The 24,994-nt window shown below is 47.2% G+C and overlaps 1 protein-coding gene and 1 long non-coding RNA gene across 9 annotated transcripts in view; one reads left to right on the plus strand and one right to left on the minus strand.

Annotated features, from left to right (window-relative positions):
- TSPAN4 (tetraspanin 4) overlaps nt 1–24,994 on the minus strand; it is a 693,477-nt gene that overhangs the window by 314,993 nt on the left and 353,490 nt on the right. For 6 of the 7 annotated variants that reach the window (XM_075928232.1, XM_075928231.1, XM_075928235.1 and 3 more), the window contains one exon: nt 52–131. The exons of the other annotated variant lie outside the window; for it this stretch is intronic. In XM_075928232.1, coding sequence (XP_075784347.1) covers nt 52–131 — 80 coding nt within the window. The remainder of the gene's footprint in view (nt 1–51; nt 132–24,994) is intronic. 7 annotated transcript variants of the gene reach the window in all.
- The window catches only part of LOC142829253 (uncharacterized), a 49,224-nt gene continuing 32,016 nt past the window's right edge, over nt 7,787–24,994 (plus strand). For both annotated transcript variants that reach the window (XR_012903680.1, XR_012903681.1), the window contains exons 1-2: nt 7,787–7,882; nt 22,807–22,929. This is a non-coding gene — a long non-coding RNA (uncharacterized LOC142829253). The remainder of the gene's footprint in view (nt 7,883–22,806; nt 22,930–24,994) is intronic.

Consider the following 24,994-nt stretch of genomic DNA (forward strand, 5'->3'; position numbering starts at 1 on the left):
AAAGAAAGGGGCACAAAGGCAAACATCTCTCAGTCTCAGATGCGTACTTACCCAGAAGAGAAGGTTGAAGACAAACATTAGGTACTTGATGCACTGCAGACAGTTGTGAGCCATGCTGCACCTCTTCAGCTCTAGGAGAAAAATAAATGAGAGATCCAGATAAAAGACAACGTACTTGTTCCCCTTTGGGGATGTGTACTTAGCCTTGGTGGCTTTAGGGCCCGGGTTGGTGTGGAATCCGAAAAACGAGTTGCTGGCGGCCCCAAACTGGCCGCCATACATGCTGCTGTAGCGACGGAAGGCGCCATTTGGAAAACTATAATCCTTGCTGTCCAAAGAAGGACTCCTGTGATAGGTCGATTCATCGGTGCTAGACCTGCGCATGGTGACTTCCGATTGTTCCACGGTTACTACCGATGTGATAGTTGTTGGGTGTTGGCGGTGGGGGGCAATACGTTTATTTTTTGTTTCCTCTTTCCTTATCCCCCTATTGCTTTGCACCAACTGTTCTTTTGTCTGCCATTCTGTCAAGGAGTTAGGTGTGCTGTAAAGCAGAGGTTGGCAAACTGGAGTCTGCTCAGCCAGGAGTTAGGGAACAGCGTGCTTCCGGGTGAGAGAGACTTCTGAACAAGTAAACATCCCCTTTGGTTTCAGGCTTCTCCCTCCCAGCCCGCCCGAGGACCAAAAAGCCAAAGAAGAGACAGAGATATACTGTACCCAAAGCAATTAATTTAAAAAAAAGGAAGTATGATCTCGCTTTTGTCGCAAATGCCATATAAAACCCTGGCTCCACATGCTAAACACACACAGGAGGGATGGTGCACAGACTTGTGGGCAAGCACAGACATTATCCAAAAGACAAGCAGCTCCCATGCCCCGTTCCTCTTTGCTACGCTGCTCTGCCCTGAGATGCTCAGCTCACTTTAAAGATCCCTGTTTCGCCTCACACACAGACAGAGCCTATGGTAAGTGAGCCACGGAGCTTCATTCACAGCGCTGCTGACACTCCTCTGAGACTCCAGTCCAATCATGCTCTCTGCTAGTACACAGTCACAGCTCTGTGGTCCATCCCTGCAGCTGGAGCGAGAGGCAGAGAGAATGAGCGTTCTTACTGTATCTCATGAATGCCTGCTCAGCACTCTCTCCGGCTCCTTCTCTCCCCCAGCCAATCAAAATTACCCTCAGACAACATTACTCCCCACCACCACTACCTTGTTTAAAATAAAAACCTCCCCTTGGTTTCTTCTCAGCGAATCCAACATAAGCTGCTTTTAACCAATCACTGCACAGGTGGAGGGACTACAGTAGGTATCTTAGATTTAACCAGGTCCATTCCCCTGGGTAATTTTATTCTCTATCAGTCCTGTATGCATCAAAGATTGGAACAGGTTTTAATCATCCTAGCTGCTAGTGGCTCCTCAGATTTATAGTTCTCAGCAAGGAGCAACTGAATTTAGATTTGATCTGAAATGCAATTGGCCCTGCAAGGATTCAGAATGTATATATTACACATCCAGATTCACAGGCACACATATAGGGTGTGCTATAGACATTCGTACAGCGAGTGCTACAGATAACAATACATGTATTAATTAATCCATGTATGACTGTCAATCAGATTTTAGATAAGTCATAACAGTTACCCACACACACATTTTTATATAGATATATATTAGACTGATCTATCTATATTTTCTTAGTGGTATTTTACTCCCCCCACCATCAATATCATCTGACTTGTCACTTAGTATAAAGCTCAACATCTGAAGAATTGAGTTTTGCCCATGAGAGCTCATGATACTATAGACTTTTGTGTGTCTCTCAGGCGCCACGGGACTACTCACTGGTTTTAAAGTAGAATGCTATGTCATTGTATTTACTTCTCTACTTACCGGTTTTTCCTTACCATGTAATCTATTGGGTAGGCTCATGCTCTGTGGGTGGGTCTCGCCGCCCCACAATGGGCCCAAGCTGCTGTAACACTTCAGCAACTCTCAGAAAAACTGTCCTACAATGCAACTTCTCAGAGAGGAAGGATGTGTTTGTAGTTAAAGCATTGGACTAGGATGCAGGACAGCTGGACTCAGTTCCCTGGTCTGCCGCATACTCCCTGCATGACCCTGGCAAGACATTTTTGATTTCCCTCTATCTCAGCTCCCCATCTGTAATATTAACCACCTCATTTCTGCCATCCTTTGCCTTTCTTAGCGATTTATATTTAAGCCCTTGAGACTGTCTCTTGCCACGCATTTTGGGGCCGGATGAAGAAGTGGCCGGCTGATATTTTTGTTCAGGTGCAAGAAAGAGGCCAGATAAAACCAGGTCATGCGTGTGCGTGCACACACAGAAAGCAATCAATTTATTAAATGGCAAAAGCAAACAAGGCCCCGATTCAGTTCATTTACAAATTGCTAATAATTCCATTCATCTTCTTCTGAACATTATAAATGCGCAGTACACACCTGCTGTTAGCATTAGAGAGAAAGCACTGTCACAGGTGCTAAGAACATTTCTGCTCTACTGCCTTGGGTAAGCAACAATTTTTTTGCACCCCATTTTTCTTATCTGTAAAAACAAAGATATTTCACAAGCAGGGGGAGGAGGGGAAATCTTCCAGGCCTACAGCAGATGTTCCTTCCTTTCCTTCCAGGTACAAACTCCATCTCCTTTATAGATTCCTTCTCATGTAGAATATGAATATAGACCAAAACAAACAATCCTTCCACGACTGAGCTTCTGGTTCACCATTTACTTCTCCTGTATCTCAGGACAGATACTTTCCTCTTTGTCTCCCTGGTTCCTGCTAGGTAGGCAGGCAGATCCACTGCCTCAACCTTACAGAGCCTTAACCCTTCCCTACTTAGCCCCTGATTGCAGCAGATAAGCCCAGGAGAGGATGAAAATTCTGAATCATTTGATTTCTATGAGGTGGCTCCAGTATCTTCTCAAGAGACAGACTGGTAGTGTACCGCGTCCATAACAATACTGAGCCACTCGCAAAGGGATGATGGGGATTCATTAATGTTTGACCAAACCTTTGTAGACAAAGGGGATTTAAATATGGAGACAGCCTCTGCATGACCCTCTCAATACAAACTCTTTGTGATCGTTATTTAATCCTGCTTGTTTCCTTTTAAACCACTTTGCCCACACCAAACGTCTCGAGGTGCCTCTGGGACACACATCCACTTGGCACAGCCAAATGTACCTGGCATCTGTCAATATTCCAGAATGAGGACATGAATGGAATGGTAATCCAAAGGGAATTTTCCATTCAATTTAGAAGTCGACTTTCTGTGCCTCTGCCTATGTCCTCCGCAGTTATTTTCATAAGGGACGTCTACACTTCAGTGTTATTTAGAAATACGTTATTTTGGAATAATGACTCCTGTGATAACTACTTTGAAATCCCCATTGAAATAGTGCAGAATTCTATCGAAACAGCACATCCATACTGATTGGTGCCTGAATCACATTTAAAGGCCCCCGGAAGCACTCCAGGCAGGGCATCAGGACAGCAGTCACTTCCTGGAGCTGCTGCCTGAGGCTATCTGAGGTTCATGCTTAATGGGGCTCCCCTCTACAGCCATATCTCAAGTCTCCTCTACATTGCCTTCCTCCTTGAGGGACAGCAAACTCTTCTCACTGCGTGCTCTGGTTGCCCTCGTGGACACCACAGCACTTCCGCCATGGAGGTGGACCTGCTGCAAAGCAATCGCCAGCTCTTAGACCTCCTGCTGCAACTCCTGGCTCAGTTACTGCAGGCTGCCCACGTGGCACTGCAGAATCAGGACCAGCAGCTCACTCTGGGGCACCTCCTTACCCCACAGCCCCTCTCATCCCTCCCTGCACACACCGTGCACCACTGCTTCTGGAGCCAGGACACCAATTCCAACTGGTGGGACCGGATGGCCATGGAGAGGTGGGACAACCAGCAGTGACTCCAGAACTTCTGCATGCAGAAGGTCAGCTTCCTGGAGCTCTACAAGTGACTCGCTCCTTCTCTCAGGCAAGGGAACACCCACTTGTGACCCGTCTCCCCCTCCAGAAGCAGGTCACCATCCCTATTTGGAAGCTGGCCACGCCGGACAGCTACCGCTCTGTGGGGAACCAGTTTGGTTTGGGGTGATTGAGCATCGGGGCCGTGCTCATGCAGGTTTGACTCTGTTACTATTGTCCTAAGAGGGTGGTGAACTCCAGGAATGGGGTTCCCTGGGAGAGGGGGTTTTTCAGTCCTGGAGAGTGAACTGGCTCAGAGACAAAGGAGAGAAAACCCCAAAATTCCTTTGTCTCAGTTTGAAATCCCTATCTGCATTTCTACTGGCTGAGCAGATACCTGGCTAGGTACAGGGACATAATTAACTCCTTAGTCCCCAGGCTGCTAGTCATACCTCGTGGTTATGACAACTCTGCTTAACTGCCTTTTCTTACACTTTTCTGCTTACACTTAACAACGTGAAAACCAAACTCCTTATCTCTCTGTCCTAAACCTGCTCAACTTCACCCCTTTCTCTATAATGATTAATCAAACTACCATCTTTAATGCCATTTTGGCCTGTTATCTGGGGGCTATATATGGCTCTTCCAATATTCAGGACACTTCCAAATTCTTTTTCTCCTTCTCCCTCAATACCTGAAAAGTTTATCTTTCACTTTCCATCACTTTGGCTTGAGTAGTAATATTTTGACATATGATGGAAAGGCACGCTTAGGATGAGTATCAATTTAACAGCCTTTTATCATGGAAAGAATTATGAAAAAGTTCATAATCGCAGTGGAACCTCTTCCAGTGAGAAACTGATTTAATAGGAAAGGCCGTAGGGATTTGCTTTGCAGTTGTTTATTCCAACACTCCTTCCTTTTATTTGCAGGGTTCTTGTTTTGACATTAGTAATTTCAACAGCTTTCAGTTTAAAGAGGCTAAGCCATGGATATTAAAAGAATGTCAGTGAAGCTCTGATGGCAGGAAAAAAGACAGAAATCCTAAAGCTTTGCTCAAATATTTGAATTCACCTGCCTTTTGGTACCCAAACGCCTTAACATTTTTAAGAGCTACTGCCGCCTCCAACAATAATTTGAAACACATTCAACTCTGAAACAATTGCACTTCTGTAGAAGATATGTTTTCTAAAATTGTCTTTCCTTATCCCTTATAAATTAAGGAAATTTGCATGAAAAAAAAAAGGATATTCACTTTTGAACAGCTTTTTCTCTCCTGCTGATATACACCTGAAGTCATGATCTTAGGTTCATGGCATAATTAGTTGCTATGGAAATAATAAAACTATAGATGGAAGATATTTGAGGCATGATTTATGCATGTGCAAAAGTTGCATACACAGAAATTGCCCCACTTTTTCTGTGCAATATGCAAAGGTGACATAATTCATTATGTGCATGCAAATGTGATGGAAGTTACACCCACAAACCCATCTGGACACATGGGATTTGATCATGAAAATTCTAGCACTTTCAAGCCCAACTACCAGAGCAAACGAAACAGAGGTGCAGATATGTGTGTGTGTGTGTTCACGTACTTGCTCTTAAACTAGACTTGCCTACTTGGAAATATTTAAAACTTAGAAACTCCAGTAGGAGTGTCAGAATCTCCCTTGCCCTGCCTCTATCCTTCAAGACTCCTACCCTGCCCTATTCTTGCCCCCGCCCTGTCTCTCCCCTTTCTCTGTCAGCCCCATGCTGACTGCTCACTGCTTTTCCCCTTACACCCCACTGCCCAAGTCAGGAGGGACTTGTCTGCAGAGCCGGAACTGGGAGTTGCAGTTTTCTGACACAGATAGGGAGCAACCCAGGCTCAGTAGGGGCTGGCATGGCTGATGACCCAACACCTCTCCTGCCCGCAGTAACCAGACTTTGGATATCAGCTCAGTAGATCTGACCAGACACTGCCAAGTCCCCTTTTCAACCAGAGAATCCAGCTGAAAACTCAGGACCTGGCCACAGTATCCTAAACCCACGGTAATCACTGGGAAAACAGTATTTGGTGGAGAATTTAGAATCAAGCTCAAAGTTCCATGAGCGCCACTTGGAGGTCTCCTCCATGTTAGGCAGGATTTTTAATGGCTTAGTGCTTTGCCCCATCTAATGTTTAGTGGCCCAAGTGAGGAGCTTCCCTATGTTCTCTTGGAATGACTGTTTATTTTTATGTCATGAGCAGAGAGGATTATTGCTTCTGGGAAGGGATAAGCAGCTGAAGCAGATCAACTCTTAAGAAACAAAAGACCAGTTCTCCTGCCAATGCCCTCAGCAATAAAGAACAAGGGAACAGAAAAAAAGCAGATCACATGTGACATTCTGTATAAGTGGAGTTGCAGGCCAAAGAGAATCTTCACTAGACATTTCCAGGCAGAATCAGCAGCCCTATACAGCATCGCTGTAATTTCTGTAATAGCTTTCTTAAAATTAGGTTGCACCTTCTAATCTGAAAGAGCGACTGAGGTTCCAATAAATAGCACTTCAAACACACAGTCAGAACATGTGCTTTCATCATCTAGTACAAAGTGATGAATCAGACACAAAAATCACAGTAACTGCCCACAGGTACGATGACTTGAGATGGCAGTATGTTAAAGCAGCTGTGAAAAGGTGAAAGTTAAGCTCCTACATCCACACACAGGCCCCTAAAATATGTTTCAAAATGGATGAGTACCCAGACGTTATACTCAGTGAGTTTCAAGGAGGAGGGAGAAAAATTATTCTCCTTAACTTCTGATGGTAGGACAAGAAGCAATGGGCTTAAATTACAGCAAGGGAGGTTTAGGTTGGACATTAGGAAAAACTTCCTAACTGTCAGGGTGGTTAAATACTGCTTAGGGAGGTTGCGGAATCTTCATCACTGGAGATATATAAGAGCAGGTTAGAAAAACACCTAACAGGGATGATCTAGATGGTGCTTGGTCCTGCCATGAGGGCAGGGGACTGGACTTGACCTCCCAAAGTCCCTTCCAGTTCTAGTATTCTATTATTCTAATGGGAGTTGCTCGGTGCTTGGCACTTTTGATGATCAGGTCACTTAGGCCCCAGTTCAGCAAGACACTTCAATTGAATTGCTCGTGTACATAAAGTTAAGCACATGCTTAAATGCATTACTGAATCAGGACCATATTTAGGAGTCTGAGGTTGTGATTTTCCAAAAATCCCAGCTGATACCTAATTCCTTTACGGTCCTTTAAAAATCCCAGCCGAAATATAACCATAAACTTCTGTATTTTAAAAGTACTTAATTGCACCTGTAGGGAACTAGAGTTTCTTTTTTATTTGGTCTTTTCCATCTGAAAGACAGTAACTTTTGAGGATAAATAAAAAAAAATGTGTTTTTACAGGAAGCGAAGCCAAAATATTATCAAGGTTCTACAGCTCCTATCCAGAATATAATGCTTATAAAGCCAGCTTCACCGGCGAGTGTTTAAAATGAAACCGAAATATGAAACAGTTTGCAGCAAATTAAACAGCTTAAACAGAGTATCTGAAAAGGAATAATAAACAAAAACACTAGGTGACTATTACATTTTAATATGAAAAGCACGGTGCCTGTTTAAGGAAAATATGACTAGCCAGATTAATACAATGCCATCAGCTATTATCCTTTCTTCTTGATGTATAAGGAACCATAGAGGCTTATCTCATCCTAAATACTGACAGTAAACAGCAGGGGGTTCTTTTTCCCTGACATCTCTGTAGCCACTCAAGCAAAAAAAGGGAAACTCCTGCTATTTGAGAAATTTTATGTGCAGGCAGGGGCATGCGCTTTTGTTTTCTGACTCCCCATGCTTAGCATACAGAAGAATGAGAAATCAGATCTGGCTTTAGACGCAGAATCAGCAGAGAAAGCTTCAGAATAAAATATTGCAACTCACCGCACAAGGTAAGTGCCTGAAAATGAAAACTGACATTTAAATTCACCAAATATTTAGTTTTAATTCTAATCAAGATATTTAGGGACCCAATTCTCTGCTGGTGTAAATGGATCCAAATGAGGTCCCTCTTGTAAATGTTAATCACTCTCTAGCTTCCAAGCCAGCTTCTGTCCCTGGAGGCAAATATGTTCTTCCACCTAAGCAATATTGAGGAACCTCAGGCAAATCTGAAAAGATCTGGTCTGATTGTTTAGAAGTCTTTCATTAACTCCTGTCCGGTGGAGGCTATGTCACTCTCCTTGCCCCCTTTCTTGCCTCCCTTTTCTTTCCATTGCTTTCATTTTGTTCTTTTTCTCTTTCCCACCGCTTTATATTTTATTGATTCCTCCACCCCAAAAAAGTAACAAAACAAACGGATCTAGCTATATTTAAAAGATTAGATCAGCATCCAGCTAATTAAATCAGCACAAATTTTGACATTCAACCTTATATTCCCCTACTGAAATTTCTTACCTGTTAGACACAAGGGATGTTAACTTGCCGTTATCTAACTAACCGTGTAGTCGATACAATTCTATTGACTTCATGATTAGTTGATAAGAGCCACTCTGCAGAGCTGCAGCAGGCACAGTGCCAGGAGTCGGCTTGAGCCAGGACTGAGCACTCCTGGCTCGTACTGGCTCCAGGAGCCACCCACGCTGCAGCTCTGCACTTTAAATATAGTAAGAGCCGCTGGGTTCTTACTACATTTAAATGCAGAGGAGCAGTGTCCCGGACCAGTGCAAGCCAAGACTGTTTGGTCCCGGCTCACACTGAGTCCTGAAGCCCCTGTTCTCAGAGGCCAGCCCTTTCTGCCACGAACAGGGGCTGGTGCCAAAGCAGCCTCTGTTTGTGGCGGCCAAGGCTAGCTATGGCCAGGGGCTGCTCGTGGAGTAGTCCCTGCCCTCAGCCAGACCTTTCCACCATGAATGGTGGCTGCTCTGACACCAGTCCCTGTTTGCGGCGGCCAGGGATGACCGCGGCCAGAGACTACAGCCGGAGTAGCCCCTGTGTGTGGCCAGGCCAGGGGCTCCCTCTGCTGCACAGCTTCACAGATGATTAATCAGCCCCACCCACTCAGTCAGCTCCCTGCACAGAGCTTTGAGTCTCTGACTGGGTCGTGCTGATTAATCACCCGTGAAGCTGTGCTGCTGCCCAGCTTAGAGGGAACACTGGCTAGGAACCCTGCTGCCAGAGCAACCTCTGCGCACAGTGAGCCTGGGACCACCGCAGGCAGAGGCTGCTTCACAGCAGCCTCTCCTGTCTACCACCACTGCCTCTGATAGAGGTAGAGAGTGAGGGGGGGGGGGGGTAGGCAGCACCATGCAGCTGGTCCTAGGTGGAACCAGTTTTTAAGCCATCTCCCCCCAGCACCGTCTTCTGTCCCCCTGCCCACCTTACTGCTGCTTATAGATTTACAATTTCCTTGATTTACAATTTTTTTCCTCTCTCTCACTGTGAATTTTATCAACTCTCCTAATATTCCCACAGCAAAATATGTAGCTAGGACATCACAGTGATGGATGGGTGAGATCCACATCTGGCATAAGTTGGCATAATTCTATCAGTTCTAACAAATGCAAAGTCAGTTCTGTGGATTCTAGTGATTTGGCCCAAGGAGTGTAATTTTGAGTTTCTCTCTAAGGCTACATCTACATTGCACTTTTTTGCACAAGAACATATGCAAATGAGACACGGTGATGAATATTTCACTGCACCTCATTTGCATACTTAATGAGCCACCATTTTGCACAAGGGGCTTTTGTGCAAGAAGGAGCAGTCTACACTGTTCCTTCTTGCGCAAAACTCCCCTCTTGTGCAAGAGCTGTTCTACTGCTTATTTTCAGGCACAGCGGCTCTTGCGCAAAAATGGTGGCTCATTAAGTATGCAAATGAAGCACAGCGATATTCATTGCTGTGTCTCATTTGCATATGTTCTTGCGCAAGAGAGCGCAATGTAGACATAGCTCAAGTTTCCTAATGTAGATATGGCCTATTTTGAAATAACTCAAATTGATTTAATAACTCCTGATTTACAAAATCGAAATAGCATGTGCACACTATGGGGAAGCCTCAAAATTAGTCCGAGGCAGGCTCTGTTAATGTGGACTCGCTACCTCAACTTAGAGCCTAGACTATAAAGTGCTACCAGACAATTTCTTGTTTTTTTCAGTTTACATGGACAAACTAACTCGGCTACCCCCTGAAGCTTCTGGGGAGTAGTTATTACAAAATAGCAGCAGTGGAGTGTCCACACTAACACTATTTTGAAATAGCTATTTTGAAATTAGCGTTATTCCCCGAAGAAAGCAGGAATACAGATTTCAAAATAATTGGACCATTATTTCGAAACAACAGGCTTGGTAGTGTGGACGCACTGCTTATTAATTCCACCTAAAGGGGGTTATTTCAAAATAAAATCCTAGTGCAGAGCAGGGCTAAGTGTTGAAAGTTGTGGACAAGCCTTATTATTGCTTTTAAAGAATTTTGCAAAAAAGCAACTAAGAGTGTTCAGAAAACAGGACTACTTGAATGTTCTGACTTACCTTGTGGAACAGAGATGCATCCTTCACAATTAGACTCCCCTACAACACCGTAGTCTTGATTCTCAGCACCCTATAAATTCACATGGCACTGGCAAAGCAGCACGAACTGACTATGAAGCAGTCTGAAAGGGGCAGCTGAGAACTCTCTGATGTAGGAGAATCTGGGCTTGGCAGAGCTTTATGCCACTTACTTCCTCATCCTTTCGCACAGAGGCATGTCAGAAGTGAGGGCCAGCTGATCCATAGGGAACTGTTCTTGCTATCACAAAACACAGCAGACTTGAAGATGCTCTAAAATATGCCAGGGTCTACACCTGCTCCTGATGAGCCCCTACATTGCCAGAGATGGAAAACATCAGCAAGCTCAGCTCAGGTACATCTGAGGATTGGATCCTTATAGCTGAAACTAATGAAGGCAGGGACATGGAACTGTGGATGATCTAAAAATAACTTCTAAGATATCAAGCAGGTTTATGAAATAAAGAAACAGAGATGGTGTTCTACCCATAGGAGTTTCACACTGTATCTCTTTCCTTATTACAGTGTCAAGGTATTTTCACTGGGGTGAGACAGAATTTCTGATTTGATGGGATGGGGTGAAGAAGGTATCTTTGGGAGCACTTAATGCATAATCCTCGCCAGGCATTTGAAGATTGCCATGCAGGGCTAGCAGTACTAATAATATTGCTTTAAAATGGTGTATATTTGTGAGCCTATTAATCCTTCATTAGAATTCCTGATAGTCTTTTCTGAGTGCCACCGAAGCCTGTGCTTCAGGGAAGAAATGCTTACTTGAAGTCACTATTTGTTAGTGTCCACCCGTTTTATCTGAGCCCTTGGTAAACTATCATAAATCTACAGCTGTACCTATGCTGTGTAAGGACATTTATTATGTCAAAGACTGGAAAGTATTTCTTTGGCAACGCAAGCCTGGTGAAAATGCTGATATGTGGAGAATTCCTTGGCCAAAGTCTATCTGAAATCAGCAAAAACTAATCTTTGCTTGCCTCCGTCTGTTTTTGATTAAAAATCCCTTCAGCAAATAGCCCACTAGACCATCTCAGTTATTCCAGTTCTCCAAGGACCCAGCTCTAGAGACCTTCCCTGATTTCTTAACAATCTAGTATTGAGGAACAGATTATGTTTGTGACTATCTCAGAGGACAAATAGTCCATTGTACTGGGAACCCAATCCAAAATTCACTGAAGTCAATGAGGGTATGTCTACACAGCAAAGTTATTTTGAAATAACAGCCGTTATTTCGAAATAACTTTACTAGCATCTACACAGCCAAACTGCTATTTCACAATTAATTCTAAATAGCGGAGCGCTTATTTCAAATTTGGTAAACCTCAATCCACGAGCAATAACGCCAAATTCGAAATAAGTGCCGTGTAGACACTTATTTCAAAACAGGGGGCCTCCAGCCTTCCCAGGGTGCCCTGGTGACCACTCCAGCCTCAACCAAGAACACACCTCTCCCTCCTCTGTCCCTGGAGCCCTTAAAGGGGTAGACTCTGGCCACAGTGCCTGTGCCAGCTCCAAGCCTGCCAGCCCAGAGCCAGCAGTCACTGCCCCTGACCCAGTGGCCCCAAAACATGGGCTAGCAAGCCACTGGCAGCCAGCCCTCCACTGCTCCCCAAGAGCAGTCTGACAGCTCCCAGGAGCCTGCCAGGGTCCGGAGAAGGCGGGCATCTTCTGGTCCAGGGTGGAGATCATGGACCTTATTCAGGTTGGGGGGGGATGCCCCCAACTTCCATGATCTCCGCACTAGATGGAGGAATGCAGCCATCCATGGCAGGATAGCTGCCAGACTGGCCACCAAAGGCCACATGCAAACCCAGGAACAGGTTTGCATGACAATCAAGGTGGTCCGGCGAGACCCCCTTCCCTGAGCCCAGAGCTTCCCCTCACCCTTCTTCCCCTTGCTTCCCCTTCCAGCTCCCTCCTCCCAGGTTTCCCCCTCCCCTTCCCCACCCTCTCTTCTCCCCTCTCATGCCTCCTTTCCCCAGTCTCACCAGAGTTTCATTCCCTCCCTCACAGTTTTGTTAAATAAAGAGAGTCTGTGTTCACGATATTACATGTATTTTATTTGACAGCAGGAAGGGGGGCTAGGGAGGAGTAAGTGGAAGGATGTGAGGGAGGAATGAGGCACAAGCCCACAATGGGGCAGACCAGGGAGGCTCTTAGTGCTCCTCAGGGTGGAAGCTCTCCCACAGGGCCTCCTGGATACTGACAGCCCCCCGATGGACCTCCAGGATGGCAGCCTGCAGAAAGTGCAGCCAGACTCGCAGCAACGCGTCCATGAGAAGCACCAGAGTGCTCTGGGGCAGCTCTGGCTCCATGTTGCAGAGTGCTGTGGTGTGCCAAGTGAGGGCAACCAGAGCATGCAGAGACAAAATGCTTTGCTGTCCCTCATCGAGGTAGGCAAACAAGCAGGGAAAGCTAAGAACCAGCTGTCCAGGGGGTCCCTTTAAGCACAGACCTCAGACAGCCTCAGGCAGCAGCCCCACAAACTAACTCCTGACTTGATGCCCTGCTGGACCTGGTTCCGGCCAGCCTTAAATGCGATTCAGCATCCACACAGTGTGGACGCGCTATTTTGAAATAGCAAAACGCTATTTCAAAATGCATTTTGTGTGTTGACGCGTTATTTTGAAATATCTTATTTCAAATTAACTAATTTGAAATAAGATAATTTGAAATAACGCTGTAGTGTAGACATACCCTGAGAGTCTATCTATTTACCTCAACAGGCTCTTGATCGGGTTTAAGGTGTCCGACTCTACTCTTAGGTACATCAGTGCAGCCTGCCTTAGCAGAATTTTCCCCTCAGTTAGACACTCGGATTTCACTGCCAGGGTGTGTGGTAGGATACTAGTTACACAACTATCAGATTAGATTAACAGTTACGCAGCCACAGTGATGCCTGTGCAGTTAAATGAGTATGGACAAAGGCAGCATTGTGACAAGGTTTGTAATTCAGGAGGAAGGGCAGTAGTCTGCTCCTAGTCCCAAGAGTCTGGTACGAGTTTGGAGGTCACCCCTTGTCACAGAACCAGGATACTCACAGGACTGGTGAAGATCAGGCAGATGTGATGGATGTGACAAGTTCTTAACCCAACATGGGGGAGGAGAGAGGAGGGATGGAGTTTGTTACTCTATTTGTGAGTGCCCCTTGTTGGCCTGCCAACAGCGTGGAACTGACAGTACTCCCAAAGGAGCCATGTGTCCTCTCCTCTCCCTTCAGCCAGCTGTAAGATACCATACTAGGATGACAGCTGCCTCTCCCCTCATCCTCTGCATAATAACCATATGAAGGGCTTCAGTAGAAACTAACCCCCCATTAAAATTCACCTTTTCGTACAAGATTCCTTATGGTTGAAAGTGGCTCTAATGGCACATTTTCCTCAACAAACCTAGGGCACAAATTCCACAATCTGTGCACTACATGAGAAAATTGCTCCAAGGAATCTCACCCTGGGATGCTTTCACCACTACCACATGCTCTGTTTGGCAACTCCACATGCAGCCATAAGCACCATGGCTCCTGGTATGATCCCTCCTCGGCCTCACCAAGTCCTGGGTGCCAAACTCCGACAAAGAGAGAACAATGCCAAGATTAGCCTTGGCACAGGCGAATTTACGAATCTGATTTCCTTGAGCAGACCTACCTGCATACTTTATAAACTAGTGTGTCGAGTCATTGGAAGCCAGTGTACACAGTTTCCTATAAGAGGGAAGTTTTGTTTTTGTTGTTTTTGCTGGATTTTTTAATATTAGACACTCACTGATTGCAGCTTGACAACTTTGGCATCAATTAGACAATAAAGGATCCATCACACGGTGGCTGACTCCAAATCTAAGGAGAGTGACACACTCGGCACAAAGAAATGCATATTGCTTTTGACTTTTTAATCCCAGATTACAAATCACAAAATCCACACAACAAAAACCGCAAGTCAGAGGAATTACACAGGAGGTTCCCTTTTCTCTGACCCTAGGGATAGTCTGGTCTCAGATGCTTATTCAAGCTTAGCAACAGACAAGCTTCAAAACAACCTCTTTGCTTCTAATAGCCCCAGTGGTTTCCAATAATAAGATAACTGGCTTTAGCTCAACTTGGCAACATTCCGCTATGGCTGCAGTCCCCAGCAAGCCTGCCTGGCAAATGCTGGTTTGCAGCTCCCCATTTTCCTTTCCAAAAAAGTTGGTGCGGGCTTATCCACTTTGTCAAAGAGATAACCTCCAGGGTGTCCAGGACATTGTTGCCCTATCTTTGCATCTGTTTGCAGAGTCCACATGCTACCAGATCAGAGCTGACAACATTTTGAAGGTTCTTTTGCATTTAAAAACCAAAACGAACAGAATGTAATGCCATTTTCCCACAGAGTAACCCTAGCACGCCAATGTGAGAGCAGGCTGGGCAAGAGCAGGCTGGCAAGAGTTTTCTCGGGCTATGTCTACACAGCAGCATTATTTCGGAATAAATTCGAAATAATGGGCTTCTTACTTCAACTCCTGTAACCCGCATTGTACAAGGAGTAAGGGAAGTCGGGGGAAGAGTGCTCTGTTTCGAAATAAGTGCTCTGTAAACAGCACCCAAAGTTGAAATAAGCTATTTGGACTTAAGCAATGCAATTAGTGTAGCTCAAATTGTAAGCCCCTAATCAGTGCTGAGCACTGAGGGGAAGGGGGAAGCACATTCTGCAATGGAGAAAATAGTAGGGCATCAAGGCAGCAGCTGCCCTGGAAAGGCTGCCCTGCAGACTGAGGAAGGACGACTTTGTGGCTGATAACTTTGTGGGTAATCCACCTGGCTAAGACTCAGGAAATCTGGGTTCAAGTCTCTGCTCAGACACAATTTCTCAGTTTGTCCCAGGAGTAAAAAGACAAAAATTGCCTTTTTCTCCATCTAGAATGTCAGCTCTTTGGTGCCGTTCTACTTTTCCCTCTCCATATGTGTATAACCAGCACAGTGAGGCCCAGATTATGTGTGGGCCCTCTAGATCAGAGGCGGGGAGTTAGCGGCCCGCAGGCTGGACTCAGTTCACTGGGGTTAGCCTCTAGTGGGCAGCCAAATGCTTTATTTACCTGCACAGTCACAGGTACTGCCACTCACAACTCCCGTTGGTCACAGATCACCATTCTTGGCCAATGGGAGCTGTGGGAAGTGGCGTGGACTGGGACATGGCTTCCCGCAACTCCCATTGGTCAGGAACAGCAAACTGCAGCCAACAGGAACTGCAAGCTGCCATGTCTGCAGACACACAGGTAAATAAAGCACCTGACAGCTCAGCAGGGCCTTACCTGGATGAGCTGCGTCCAGTCCACGGGCAGCATATTGACCACCCCTGCTCTAGATGCCAATTTAAAGGCTTGTCTGCACAATGGGGAATTGAAAGGACCACAGGGGTGTGATTTCTTTAATTGGTTCATGTAGATGCTGTGACGCACACTAACATTTTCCTAGTATGCTATAACATATGTTAGCCTATGTTTAGTGCCTGAAGGAATCTGTAATGTGCATCAGCACTGTCTACCTGGAACAATTAATGCGCATCACATTAGTGCGCTTTAGGAATCCCACATGTGTGGTGCACATTACCACAATAAGCGTACAAGCCCTTACACAAATAATACATGAACCACAACAACAAATCTCAAAGTGTTGCCAGGCTGTTCTGAAAGGTACGCTTTAGGAAATCCTTAAGCAGAGGTCAAGAACAGGAAGGAGGATGCTTTCTGAGGAGGAGAAGGAGGAGGAAAATGAAGGTAGACTCTGAAGGAGAATGCCTCAAAGTCCTTAGCCACCTGAAGTATAGTAAGTGGAGCAGGGAGTACTAGTGCAGTGTTCTTTCTGCAGAGGATCCTGCATCCTAGAAGGAGCGGTGGGGAGAAACATGCAGCCCTGAAGACAGAGGAGGAAGAGATAGCAGTGGTACTTAACAAGGGATGGAGGTGTATGGGAAACTGAAATTACTGGATGCAGATGGTGCTATCACATTGGTCCAATTTAATTCTAGTTTGTTTTTGAAACCCCTTTCTATCCCTGCATCCAGTGTTTATGGTGCATGTGTCTGTATGAAATACACGCCAGCATCCATTTCATCACTGCTACGTCTCAATTATCTTCCCATTCCACTTAAGAAGTCATGGCATGTCAAACATGGGGCTTTTTTGGTGCCACAGCACTGCTTCTCTGCAGTTTGGAGACAGGTACCAAAGGAATTGAAATCAACATCACTGTCATCATTTCATTTCATTTATTGACCATGTTAAGCTCTGCCAGGAGACTGAGGCTCCAGCAAGAAACATGCTCCACTCTGCCTTCAGATATTATGCAGGATGCCTAAGATGGCTCAGGGCAACAGAGGTGCGGCACGTAGTGTTTCAAAGCAAAACACTTTGCAGAAATAACATTCAAACACTAAGGAGGCTTACAAGATTGTTGTTATTATATTTCAAATAAAAAAACACGTTCTATGTGGAAAGTGATGCAGCTTTAAAAACAAATTCAGTAGACTGTATCGTAGATGGCAATAGTCCAAAACCAGCAGCAGCATCTTGGCATTTTTCCCAAGGGGAAAAAAAAGAGTAAACTTTTCTTCTTTGCAAGACAGATGAAGCTCTTTGGGTGCTACTCCAGCCTCAGCATGTGGAGAGAGCTACTTACACAGTTGTAGACTTACATCAGAAATGGAGAGGGTAGGGTGGTGGAGGTATTCACAGGGGTATATTCATGAGCTACCCTGAAATATGTTCCCATCTTGGTGCAGATGTTACCCAGAGATGTTCACATATCAGTAAGGCTTAGTAATACAGCCAATATGTCAAACTCAGGCCAATAAAGCCTTTCAACTTAGGGCACGTCAACACAGCAGGGCTAAAGCCAAAATAAGCTACGCAACTTAAGCTACGCAATTGACGTAGCTGAAGTCAAAATAGCTTATTTCAGATTTTGGCACTGTCTACACAGCACGAAGTCCAAGAACGAGCACTCTTCCTCCGACTTCCCTTATTCCTCATACAATGAGCATTATAGGAGTTGGAGTAAGAAGTCCTCCGGTTTGATATGATTTTGACATTATGTCGAAATAACTGTTTGTAATGTAGAGGTGGACTATGCTATTCCGAAATAACGCTGTGGTGCAGCCATATCCTTACGGATTAAAGTAAGGGGTCGAGCAGCAGGGTGCAATTCTGCCTTCCCTTGCAATAGCAAAGGTAAAAGTTCCCCACACTGGATGCTCTATTGTAGGGTGACCATATTTCTCTATGTTAAATATGGAACACAGGGTAAAATTACTCATATTCAAGCGAGTTCAGCATCAATCAATCAGAACTGTGTTGTACAAACGTTCAAAATAACATCAAATTGACTGAGCCCATTAAGAAGAAATACTGTATAATTGGAGTCACTTTCTTATATTTAAGCCTTCAGGATTTGCATGGGGAGAGGTGACATACACACACTCTACCACGAAAGCTCATGATACCATCTACATGTTTTGTTCGTCTCTAAGGTGTTGCTAGAGTATTGGCTGTTTTTTAAGCTTTTCCAGTTACAGGCTAACTCGGTTCCTCCTCTGAAACTTTTGAACACACTCTCCTATAAACCTGGCCAGAGAAGTAGCTCAATAGGGAGGGTGCCCAGTGGTCAGAGCAGCCCTGTGCTTCTTGGGGGCAGGACCTAGGGTAGGGCGTGTGAAAAGGGTGCTACGCCCCTCCTCAGGGAGTTGCTATGGAGCTTACAGTCTCGGGGAATGAACATACTGGAAACTGCTCCCCTCTCCCCCAGTCATGAGTACTGATGCAGGTGAGAGGGGACACAAAATACAGGACAATTTGGCTATTTTGAAGAAAAAGTTGGGATACCTACAAGAGGGTTAAATATGGGACTGTCCCTTTAAAAATGGGCATCGGGTCACCCTACTTTTTTGCAAAAGCGACGAGGAGTCCTGTGGCACCTTATAGACTAACTGAAGTGTAAGAGCATAAGCTTTCGTGGGCAAAGACGAAGTGGGTCTTTGCCCACGAAAGCTTTATGCTCTTACACTTCAGTTAGTCTATAAGGTGCCACAGGACTTCTCGTCGCTTTTGCAGATTCAGGCTAACACGGCTACCCCTCTGCTACTTTTTTGGAATTTCCCCTCCTCCTTGCTCCCTGAGGCAAGGACTTGTCCAGCAGGGCAAAGTGAGGGGAGTGTGCCTGTGGCTTTCCTGAATGCTTTCCACTACTGCTCCAATAGCTCTTATTTCTGGGATTCATAACTGGTCTCTGTGTTCTTGGGCCGAAGGCAGAAGGTTATGCAGTTTCTAAATCACAGATTAATAATGTCCGTCTGCCTAATGCATGCAGTAGTTATCTACTCCTGGCCCTAGCTAAACCTCTCCAGTAGAGACAGGGTTTGTGGGGTTTCTTCCCAGGGACCCAGCAGCTACCTCTTGGAAAACAGACCCACTCTTTGCTCAATGTCCATTAGTGGCAATTGCGAGAAGTGATGCTATTTCCCCACTACAACTAACAGACTTTTAGCAAATAACTTTAGCGATAACCACAGCACACACAAGATCCCTGTTTGGCTGAGCAGAGCAGAGGGCTAGTCAAAATCAATACTTTATTTTCATAAACCTGGCATCTTTTCATTGAGATAAGGACTGCGTGCCTTCCAAAACAAACAAACAAAAAAAAAAGTTTTGGCCTGTACAAAAAAGTAGATCAAGGGGCCATGAGGAAGTATGGCAAAAACCAAAACGAACTTGAAGATACAGAATTCAGTGAGTTTAACTGTTGCTCTTTTGTGGGGGCAGGGCAATAGAGAGACTAGGAACAATTTATCTACCTCTTAAGGAAGCAAAAGAAAAATACAGCTGTATTTTGTCTACAGCTGTGCCAATTTTCATGTCATCAATTAATTTATCCCTCTTTCACAATTTAGAACTTACGGCCAGAAGGAAGAATCAGATCGTGTTGTCTGGCTTCTTGTACATCCCAGAACATTCATTTTCCTGGTACTACTTCTGTATTAAGCCCAAAGACTTCATTTACACTAAAGCATATCAGTGCTCAGGAAACTGCTTTGCAAATCATCAATGAGCTGACTTTGAGTTTTACAAATATAGCCATTATTTTTAAAAAAATACTGAAGTATTTAAAAAAAAAAAACTCAAAGGCTCAAATGGAAGCTATGTACCCTTGTCAATGGAAATTATGTGCCTACTTGCTCATTGTACCTTTGAAAATCTTCCTGTAACTCATTATTGGTTAATGGTAATATATTACAGCCACAGTAGCATGTAAACCATTCTTTGTGACTGATGCTTTCAGTATTTGCTTCCCAATTTACTATTCTCACTTTGTTTGCTCATTTAAGTCTCACAGTGTTTTTTTTAACTCCCTGATTTGAATCAGATTCCCAGGTCTATCAAGGGGTTTCAAGACAGGCATGTGAATGTCACCAGTATAAATACTCATGTGAATACATCTCCACATGAGCATATGTCTGAACACATTTGCAGTACAGACAGTCCCCGGGTTACGTACAAGATAGGGACTGTAGGTTTGTTCTTAAGTTGAATCTGTATGTAAGTCGGAACTGGAGTCCCGATTCAGTCGCTGCTGAAACTGACCGCCAGTTCTGACTTACATGCAGAAACAACTTAAGAACCCCAAGCGTCCCCAAGTCAGCTGCTGCTGAAACTGATCAGCAGCTGATTCCAGGAAGCCCAGGGCAGAGCAACTCTGCCTCGGGCTTCATGTAGTCAGCGCTGGTCAGTTTCAGCAGCGGCTAAATCAGGACGCCTGGGGCAGAGCAGCTGGGGTGCTGCTGGGTTGCTCCAGTAGCGCCGCTCCTCGGCACTACTGGACCAACCCAGCAGCACCCCATCTGCTCTGCCCCAGGCGTCCTGATTCAGCCGCTGCTGAAACTGACCAGCAGCGCTGAATCAGGACCAGAGCAGCTGGGGTGCTGCTGGGTTGGTCCAGTAGCGCCCAGAGCGGCGCTGCGGGACCAACCGGCAGCGCCCCAGCTGCTCTGCCACAGGCATCCGGAGAAAAGCCTTGTCTGCTGGGGGGGGGCGTACTAGCTGCGCCCCCCCCCAGCCCAGCAGACCAGGAAGACATGGGCGGCGGACTGAGACGCACCGCGGTCCGCCGCCTGGGTCCTCCGCGGCTTTGCTCCCAGTCTCCCTGGTCTGCTGGAAACCAGCAGACCAGGGAGATGGGGAGCAAAGCCTCTGAGGACGCCGGCAGCGGGACAGCTGCCCGAGGCCCCCCTCCCCGCGGCTTTGCAAAGCCTCAGGGAAGCCGGCAGCGGAGCAGCCCAGGCGCGCCTGGGCTGCCTCGCTGCCCGAGCCCCCCTGCGGCTTTGCAAAACCTCGGGAAAGCCGGCAGCGGGGCAGTCCAGGCGTGCCTGGGCTGCCTCGCTGCCCGAGCCCCGCCGCGGCTTTGCAAAGCCGTGGGGAAGCTGGCAGCGGGGTAGTCCAGGCGCGCCTGGGCTGCCTCGCTACCCGAGTCCCCCCCCTTCTCCCCCCGCAGCTTTGCAAAGCTGCGGGGAAGCCGGCAGCGGGGCAGTCCAGGCACGCCTGGGCTGCCTCGCTGCCCGAGCCCCTCCGCGGCTTTGCTCCGCGTCTTCCTGGTCTGCAGACCAGGGAGACGCGGAGAAAGCCCCGGAGTACACGGGTGGCAGGACCGCGAGGTCCCGCAGTCCGTGTACTCCAGGGCAGCCCCGTTCGTAACATAAGTCGGATCCGCGTAAGTCGGGGACTGCCTGTATTGTCTTTTTTACACAAGCATTCTGGTGAACAGAATTTCACTAACAAACAATAGTGAAAGATGAATAATGGAATGTTAGAACTGGAAGAGACCTTGAGAGGTCATCAAGTCCAGTCTCCTGCATTCATGGAAGGACCAAGTACCATCTAGCTCATCCTTGATAGATGTGCTCTTAAATATCTCCAATGATGGAGTTTTAACAACTTCCCCAGGCAATTTATTCAGGTATGTCTACACTACCACCCTAGATCGAACTAGGGTGGTTAATGTAGGCAACCGGAGTTGCAAATGAAGCCCGGGATTTGAATTTCCCGGGCTTCATTTGCATATTGCTGGACGCCGCCATTTTTAAATGTCTGCTAGTTCGGACTCCGTGCCCACAGTTACACGCAGCACGAACTAGGTAGTTCGGATTAGGCTTCCTATTCCGAACTACCGGTACACCTCGTTCCACAAGGAGTAACGGTAGTTCGGAATAGGAAGCCTAATCCAAACTACCTAGTTCGTGCCACGTGTAGCTGTGGCCACGGAGTCCGAACTGGTGGACATTTAAAAATGGCGGCGCCCGGCAATATGCAAATGAAGCCCGGGAAATTCAAATCCCGGGCTTCATTTGCAACTCCGGTTGCCTACATTAACCACCCTAGTTCGAACTAGGGTGGTAGTGCAGACATACCCTTCAGTGTTTAACCTCCCTTGCTGCAATGTAAGCCTATTGCTAATTGTCCTATCGTCAGAAGGTAAAAAGAGTAAATCTGTTCCCTCCTCGTGACATCCTTTTAGGTACCTGAAAGCTGATATCATGTCCCCTCTCAGTCTTCTCTTTTCCAAACTAAACAATCCCAATTCTTTCAGTCTTCCCTCATAGCTCATGTTTTCTAGACCTTTAATCATTCTCGTTGCTCTTCTCTGGACCTTCTCCAATTTCTCCACAGCTTTCCTGAAATGTGCCTAGACCTGGGCACAGTATTCTCCAGGTGAGGCCTAATCGGTGCAGAGTAGAACGGAATAACATGTTTATTTTTACAAACTGTTTTTGTCAGGTTTGAATTTCAGCAAGAACTACATCATGGCCAAGTTCTCACCTGCCATAAATTGGTACCTTTCAATAGAGACCAAGTTATCCGCCCAGATGGATGGTAGACTTCACTGGAATGGTACTTCCTTAAACCAAATTACCTTTAAGGTCACATACTGCTTAATCATCAGGCACTGAAATAAACTATTCAGGTGCACACATTTGCAGTCACGATTCAGATTTATAGACCAGATCCTCAGCCAACAAATAAATAGAGTGCCACTGAAGTTAATGGAGTTACGCAGATTTACACAAACTGAGGATCCATACACTGGACTTTAAATTGTCCAGGCTTCAGTCAGCCAGGCAAACAATGACATTGCTGATACATGTTTCCCCGTGTGCACCATGGTACACTGGGTTTTTCATTCCTGCTGATACCTTGAAAAACATCTGTGGCAGCATCTGCTGTAGTTAGAGTTCAGATTCGATTCAGGTACATTTTGCCCTCTCTCTTTCTCTGGAGGCTTTTATTTCTCTTATTCAATTCAGGTGCCTGTGCAGTGGATTGATTCACGGTACTGAAGAGAGGCAATTGAGGCCAGAACCGGCTTTGGGATGGGCTGAGAGCAGCATTTGGATTCCCACCTGAGCTGCCACAGAGGGAGATGGCAGGTAGGCAGGTGAGCAGCAGTGCTGGGGGGTGGGAGACCCAATCTGCAGGGGCTAGCTGGATGACCAGCCATCTGAGCCAGGTGATGCAGACAGGGGCTCCCCTTCTTCCTCCCTCTGTTCCATGTGTGCAGCTGTTGCTTTTCCTGTCCCTCTATTTCCTCCCGGGAGCCACCCCTTGACACACTGCCCAGGACCACACTCCTGTCTGCTGCATGGAGGAGGGGGGCTGATGTTGGGGTGACCCCCACCCCCTCTGAGCTAAGGAGACAAGAGATGGGGGATCTGTATGTGCTGCTGACTCTCTGGGGCTGGAGCTGCTCTCCATTGCTTGTATCCCAACACAAGCCTGCCCCTGAGTGCTCTCTTAAAGAGACAGCACACTCATATACTCCTGTGTGTGGTCGTACCCCCTCCCCCCAAACACACACCACCAGAGTTCCCTGCCTGCAGGTCACGTCTCTACCTGGGCCATGCTGAGGCAGCAGCAGCTGTGCTCTCCTCCCTATGCCTGTGAATTCTCCACCTGCTTGGGGCACAGGAGGAGCAGTCCAATGTGGGAGCAAACAGTGATGCTTTGTGTATCTGGAGGGTCAGTTCTCCCACATGGCATGGGTGAAGAGGATGCCAGGGTTAGGGGTGCAGAGGTAGGACTGAAGGGGGCACAGGAGGGAGGTGCAGGGAGTAGGAGTGAAGGGGCACACTGGAGGCGTTAGAGACACAGGAGGGAGGGGCAGAGGGTAGGAATGAAGGGGCACAATGGAGGCGTTAGAGGCACAGGAGGGAGGGGCAGGGGGTAGGAGTGAAGGGGCACAATGGAGGTGTTAGAGACACAGGAGGGAGGGGCAGGGGGTGGGGGTGAAGGGGCACAGTGGAGGTGTTAGAGACACAGGAGGGAGGTGCAGGGGGTAGGAGTGAAGGGGCACAGTGGAGGTGTTAGAGACACAGGAGGGAGGTGCAGGGGGTAGGAGTGAAGGGGCACAGTGGAGGTGTTAGAGACACAGGAGGGAGGTGCAGGGGGTAGGAGTGAAGGGGCACAGTGGAGGTGTTAGAGACACAGGAGGGAGGTGCAGGGGGTAGGAGTGAAGGGGGCACAGTGGAGGTGTTAGAGACACAAGAGGGAGGTGCAGGGGGTAGGAGTGAAGGGGCACAGTGAAGGCGTTAGGGGCACAGGAGGGAGGTGCAGGGGGTAGGGGTGAAGGGGCACAGTGGAGGTGTTAGAGACACAGGAGGGAGGTGCAGGGGGTAGGAGTGAAGGGGCACAGTGGAGGTGTTAGAGACACAGGAGGGAGGTGCAGGGGGTAGGAGTGAAGGGGCACAGTGGAGGTGTTAGAGACACAGGAGGGAGGTGCAGGGGGTAGGAGTGAAGGGGCACAGTGGAGGTGTTAGAGACACAGGAGGGAGGTGCAGGGGGTAGGAGTGAAGGGGGCACAGTGGAGGTGTTAGAGACACAGGAGGGAGGTGCAGGGGGTAGGAGTGAAGGGGCACAGGGGAGGTGTTAGAGACACAGGAGGGAAGTGCAGGGGGTAGGAGTGAAGGGGCACAGTGGAGGTGTTAGAGACACAGGGGGGAGGTGCAGGGGGTAGGAGTGAAGGGGCACAGTGGAGGCGTTAGAGACACAGGAGGGAGGGGCAGGGGGTAGGAGTGAAGGGGCACAGTGGAGGTGTTAGAGACACAGGAGGGAGGTGCAGGGGGTAGGAGTGAAGGGGCATAGTGGAGGCGTTAGAGACACAGGAGGGAGGTGCAGGGGGTAGGAGTGAAGGGGCACAGTGGAGGTGTTAGAGACACAGGGGGGAGGTGCAGGGGGTAGGAGTGAAGGGGCACAGTGGAGGTGTTAGAGACACAGGAGGGAGGGGCAGGGGGTGGGGGTGAAGGGGCACAGTGGAGGTGTTAGAGACACAGGAGGGAGGTGCAGGGGGTAGGAGTGAAGGGGCACAGTGGAGGTGTTAGAGACACAGGGGGGAGGTGCAGGGGGTAGGAGTGAAGGGGCACAGTGGAGGTGTTAGAGACACAGGAGGGAGGTGCAGGGGGTAGGAGTGAAGGGGCACAGTGGAGGTGTTAGAGACAC

This window comes from Pelodiscus sinensis, chromosome 4 (genome assembly GCF_049634645.1).
Source record: "Pelodiscus sinensis isolate JC-2024 chromosome 4, ASM4963464v1, whole genome shotgun sequence".
NCBI lineage: Eukaryota > Metazoa > Chordata > Testudines > Trionychidae > Pelodiscus > Pelodiscus sinensis.